Genomic DNA, 5355 nt, shown 5'->3' with positions numbered 1-5355 from the left:
TGCCGCCCGCGCCCCGCCCCGGAGCCGGCCGGGAGCCGGGTCCGCCCATGCGCCGTGCCGGCCCGGAGCTCGGTGTCCGCGGTGACCTTGAGAAGGTCACGGCGTCATCCCGGGCGGAGCGCACCGGGCCGGGGCTGCGGAGCTGCCAGCCGGTTCTCGAGCGCCCCAGCCCCGCAAGGAGGAACGACCTATTACCCCGGAGGCCGCGTCCGCATGCGTGGCACGTGGCGCCCCGACCCTTGACCTTTTCCCGGCGCCCTGGGTCCCGAACACCCACACTTGGGCTCTCGGAGCCTCTACTGCTTACAGTTTATGGGGCTGGGCTGGTGGAGCTTGTGGACTAAGGCCCGTGGCTGGGTTTGCGCTGATGCTCCTTTGACCTCTGACTTTGGGGCCCCTAACCGTGGGTCACTTTACTCCCCTCCCACCCAGGGGTTCCCCAGCCAGGCAGGACGCTCAGATAGGGTCGAGGGGGTGCAAAGTCCTCATGACCTGCCTTTCTGCACCCCCAGGGGCGCGTGCACCCCCGGGTGTGCACACCTGCAAGTAGTGCACACAGCCCCAGGTGCACACACGCCCAGGTGCCTACTCAGGTGAAAACACAGGAGCACACAGCCCTAGGTACACACCCTGCGGTGCGTGCTCAGGCGGAAACAGGTGCACACGCTTAGCTATGCACACACCACAAGTACACACCCCCCAGATGCATACTCAGCTGTAAACACAGGTACACACGCCTAGGTGTGCACGCATGTCAGGTACACGCAACCCCCAGGTGTGTACTCGGAAACAGGTACATACGCTTAGGCGGCCACACACACCTGGGTGTGCACACCCCCAGGTAGACACAGCAGGTGGCACGCATGCACACAGCATACCCGCCGGGTGCATGCACGCACACCCAGGTGCGCACGGAAGGGTGCACACACACCCTCTGGAGCACATGGCGCAGCAGCAGGCCCCTGGAGTTTCTGTCCACTTCCCGGGGTCCCGAGGTTCGGCTCAGGCCGTCCTGGTAGGGCTAAAAGCCATCAGGGTGAGCCTCGGGTCAGGGGTTCCTCCCTCTTCCAGGCCCAACTCTCCCTTTCTTTCCACTTTATGTCTGCGGGTTCTCAGCTCTCTGTCCCTCCTCGCCTGCCAGGTTCTCTTTCTACCTTTCCATCTGTCTTTCCCTTCCTATCTTCCTTCCCCCTTCCCTGCTTTTGCTCTCTCCCTCCCTCCCTCTCCTCTTCTTCCCCCTTCCTCTTTCTGCCCCCTCCTCTCCCCCTTCCTCCCTCTCTTTTTCCCCTTGGGTTTTTTCCCTTTTTTTGGAGGGGGGTGCATGTGCCCCCAGCAGGCCCCGCTCCCTGGAACATCTGCCCTGGACGGGAGGGAACCTGCCCCCTGGCCTGGGCACCTGACCACTGTCCTTGGAAACACCTTCCCTTTCCCTTCCCAACTCCATCCTGACCTTGGGGAGAGGCAGGTGAGGGCGGGCAGGGCTGCAGGGGCAGGTGAGGGCAGGCAGGGCTGCAGGCCACTGTGGCCTGGCTGACAGGGTGAGCTGTAGCCTCAGGCAGGTGACTGCGGTAAGGCTCGTTGGGTCCAGAACATTCTAGAGGCTTCAGCGGACAGGGTACAGAGCATGTCACTGGGGGACCGGGGCCCAGGCTAGAAGGTGGGCTTGGGGGACGTGGGCTCTGGGCAGGGTGGGCAGATTGCTCCTGGCTGCAGGTGTCCAGCTGCTCCCGGCTGGGAAGGGCTTTGGGAAGGTGGCTGGCCGACCCCACCCCAGCCCAGCCCCAGCCCAACCCCAGCCCCAGCCCCAGGCAAACTGGCTGAAGCCGCTCACTTCCTTCCAGAACAAGCCAGTCACCTGGAATGGGGCCTTCTGCATTCCAAGCCCTCTCTCTGTGGGAACCTGCACCCGGTAGCCACTTCCCTGTGCCAGGCACACAGACACCCCTCTGTCAGCCCGGCTGCCAGCTCTGCAGCCCTGGGGGTCCGTTCTGGGCGGCCCATGGGGGACCCCGCACCTCCCAGGGAGGTATCTTCCGGTCGGCTAACCCGGCCCAGCTTTTTCTAGCAAAGGGCACAGTGGCCCCTCACCCCTGCCGTGTGGGCTGGGAGGGCAGTTCCGCCCCGGGCATGCTAGGGCACACACACAGCGGAGGACACCAAGTTGAACACCGGGAAACCCGGGACGCTATGGGCCCGGGAGACAGTCCCAGCGGGCAGCGTGGGGAAGTGGACCTGGCACCTCAGGGCTGGAGCGAGGGCGGCGTAGGGAGGACTGTGTGGTTTGTGTTCACTCCCAACCACTAAAAATGGTGGCAGTGGTTAAGGTGGCCTGGTGGTTAAGGTGCTGGACTCCCACATGGTCAATGGTGGTTCGGGTCTCAGACCTGGTGGCTTGCTTTCTGAGTTTCCGTCTCTGTCTCTCTCAGGTCAAAATTCAAAAATAATAATAAAGTTAAATACTTCTTTTTAAAAAGAAATAAAGAAGGACACACATGGGGCCTAGAACCTGCTTGGACTCTAGGTTCCACACGGATATTTTTCTTACAAGGCGCATGGGCTCACCACAGAGACAGAGAGGGAACGTAAGAACCCAGCCCCCATGGGGGATGGCCATGCTGCAATCCATCCTCCATTCTCCTCTCAGGATTTTGGACACGTGCCCAGCACAATGTTCCAGCCACCGGATCTGGGACTCGAACCACAGTCGACCACGTGGAACCCAGTGTCTTAACTGCCATGCCACCTGCTCGCCCCACCCTTTGCTTTTTCTTTTTTTAAGAGAGAGATTTTTGCTCTAGGGTGCACACTCATGGGAGAGACAGAGAGACAGAAAGCGAGAAATCACCCCCCCCCCCGGGGGGAGATGGCCACACCGCAATCCCTTCTCCTCCATTCTCCTCTCGGGATCTTGGGCACGCACGCACACATGCCCAGTGTGAGTTTAAGGCACCGGGTCCGGGACACGAACCGCAGTCGACTACGTGGGAGTCCAGCGATGTAGCCACTACGCTAACTGCTGGTCCCAACAGTTGTTTTCAAGCCCCCAGGTTCAGGATTTGAACTGGTCAGTCTGTGGGATCCGGCACCCGACCCTCCACACGCTGGCTGGCCTGCAATCCTTGTTCTCGGCAGGAAACGCCCAAACATTCACGCTGGGAACCTCAGCCAGGGCCGTCGGTTTGGCCAGACTCCTGCACACGCCAGACCTAGACCGGTCTCTCTCGCTCATCTGCAGGCCTCCACGCAGAAACGGGCGTGGATCCCCGACTTCCCGAGACACGGCGGGAGAGGTGAAGCCAGACCCCACGCAGGCCAGCGCTGGCGGCTGGGCGAGGGCGTGCCCTCTGCTCTGAGCTCTCCAAGGGAACGGGCTGCAAGGGCCCCCTCATGCCATTCTGCCGTCCTGTCCTGAGGCCTGCTCTGTCTGCAAAGCCGAGCTCTGGGCAACGTCTGGGGACGCTCGGGGGGTTTTATAGGAGCGGGTGGGGGCCAGCCTGTGGCCTGCGGGTTATGTACAGAGGTTGAGTCCCATTTGGTCAATTGCACGGTTCAAGTCCTGGACAGGGCAGCTTTCCAAACACAGTGGAGATGTGTGTGTGTGCCTGCCGAAGTCCCAAAGGAGGGAGAGTGGGGGGTTGCAGAGTGACCGTGCCCCAGGGAGGGTCCAGCTTCCCTCCCTCATGCTGTCTGTCCGTCTGTCCCTCCCTGGTAAGAGCAAATGGCCCCAAGCAAATTGAAAAAAAAAAAAAAAGAAAAAAGTGTTGCATATCCTAGAAACAAGTAAAAAATAATATTTTTTATTAAAGAATGATTTTATTTAACTTTATTTTAATTTGAGCAGAGAGCGAATGAAACAGAGCGAGAGAGAGAGGGAGAGCGAGAAAGCAAGCCGCCAGGTCCGGGACTTGAACTGTAGTCGGCCATGTGGGAGTCCAGTGTCCTTAATCAGCACGCCACCAGCCAGCCCCAAACTATTTCAACTCCCCCGTAGTTTTGCCTTTTGAAACTACCCACCCCAGAGCCTGTCTGAAAAGCCTGGGTAGGGTGTTTTTTTCTAGTTACCACGAATGTTTCAATGCCCACCCACACAGGGCTACATGCTTGGAGTGGCCCGACAGCCGGGAGATGTATGTTTTATTTGCTCATAGGAAAACCAGCTCAGGGGCCGGCAGGTGGTCCAGGCACTGGCTTCCCACTTTGGCTGGCTGCAGTTCGAGTCCCGGACCCGGTGGCTTAAACTCACACCAGGCACATGTGCGTGCGTGCCCAAGATCCCAAGAGGAGAATGGAGGAGAAGGGGCTGTGGCATGGCCATCCCCCTGAGGGGGGGATTCTCACTTCCTGTCTCTCTGTCTCTCCGGGGAATGCACGTGCCCTGGAGCAAACACCTCTCCCCAAAAGAGGCCGTGAGGAGGATGCACGTGCCCCAGAATCAGAGAAGGGTCCCGGAGGGCAGGCCTGGGCTGCACCCACAGCTGGCTCCGTGTCCCACGGCCTCTCCCGGCCAGCGTCTCTGGCCACTCTGGAAAAGCCTGGGGTTGTAGCCCAGCACCTCGGTGGTCTGTATTCCCTCACGGCTCGTCCTGCACGCGGTGGCCCAGCGCCTGCACACAGGTCTGCCGCTGTGGGAATGTTGGTCTGCTGTCCATCTCATGGGGCCACGCGGGTGCCCAGGATGGCAGCCACGGTGCCTCCCACACGCGCCACCTGAAGGTCCCCGAAGCCGTGTCGGGCCAGCAGCACTCTGTACTCGCCGAGGCTCCTCGGCCGCCTCTCACCCAGGGGCTGGGTCACGCCTGTCCTGGGCACGCTCTGTCCCTCCTCCAGGACCGCCTCGGCCAGCAGGACGCCACCTCCTGGGGACATGCAGAGCTGGGTTATGGCCCAGAGTCGGGGAAGGGACAGGGCGACGGGGGTCAGGGTGCGAGGTGCAGGCTGGAGACCGGGCTGCCTCGGGGACCAGAGAGAGACAGGGAGGGACAGCGAGCGGGGGCACGTGGACAGAGAGAGACAGAGAGAGAGAAGGAGAGGCATGGATACATGAAAGGCAGGTAGTTAGGGAGACAGACAGACAGATGACACACAGGTGATAGACAGGGATGGACAGATGACAGAGGGTGTGTAGGAGGTAGATGGTAGATTGACAGACAAGGGTGGGTACATGACATGTATGTAGGTAGGTAAGGAGATAGAAGATAGATGATAGATAACAGATAGATAGATAGATGATAGATAGATAGATAGATGATAGATAGATAGATGATAGATAGATAGATGATAGATAGATAGATAGATAGATAGATAGATAGATAGATGATAGATAGATTAGATAGATAGATAGATAGATAGATAGAT

General features: G+C 59.5%; 1 protein-coding gene across 1 annotated transcript in view; it reads right to left on the bottom strand.

Annotated features, from left to right (window-relative positions):
* Positions 1–4093: 4093 nt before the first annotated feature.
* ASMTL (acetylserotonin O-methyltransferase like) overlaps positions 4094–5355 on the bottom strand; it is a 33361-nt gene continuing 32099 nt past the window's right edge. The window contains 1 exon segment of the mRNA XM_027766708.1: positions 4094–4856. Coding sequence (XP_027622509.1) covers positions 4651–4856 — 206 coding nt within the window. The 3' untranslated portion in view covers positions 4094–4650.

Source organism: Tupaia chinensis, unplaced genomic scaffold (assembly GCF_000334495.1).
Source record: "Tupaia chinensis unplaced genomic scaffold, TupChi_1.0 Scaffold143644_1, whole genome shotgun sequence".
In the NCBI taxonomy this organism is placed as follows: domain Eukaryota; kingdom Metazoa; phylum Chordata; class Mammalia; order Scandentia; family Tupaiidae; genus Tupaia; species Tupaia belangeri.
Note: the sequence above shows the minus strand (reverse complement) of the source record. Positions and strands in the feature narration are given on the sequence as shown.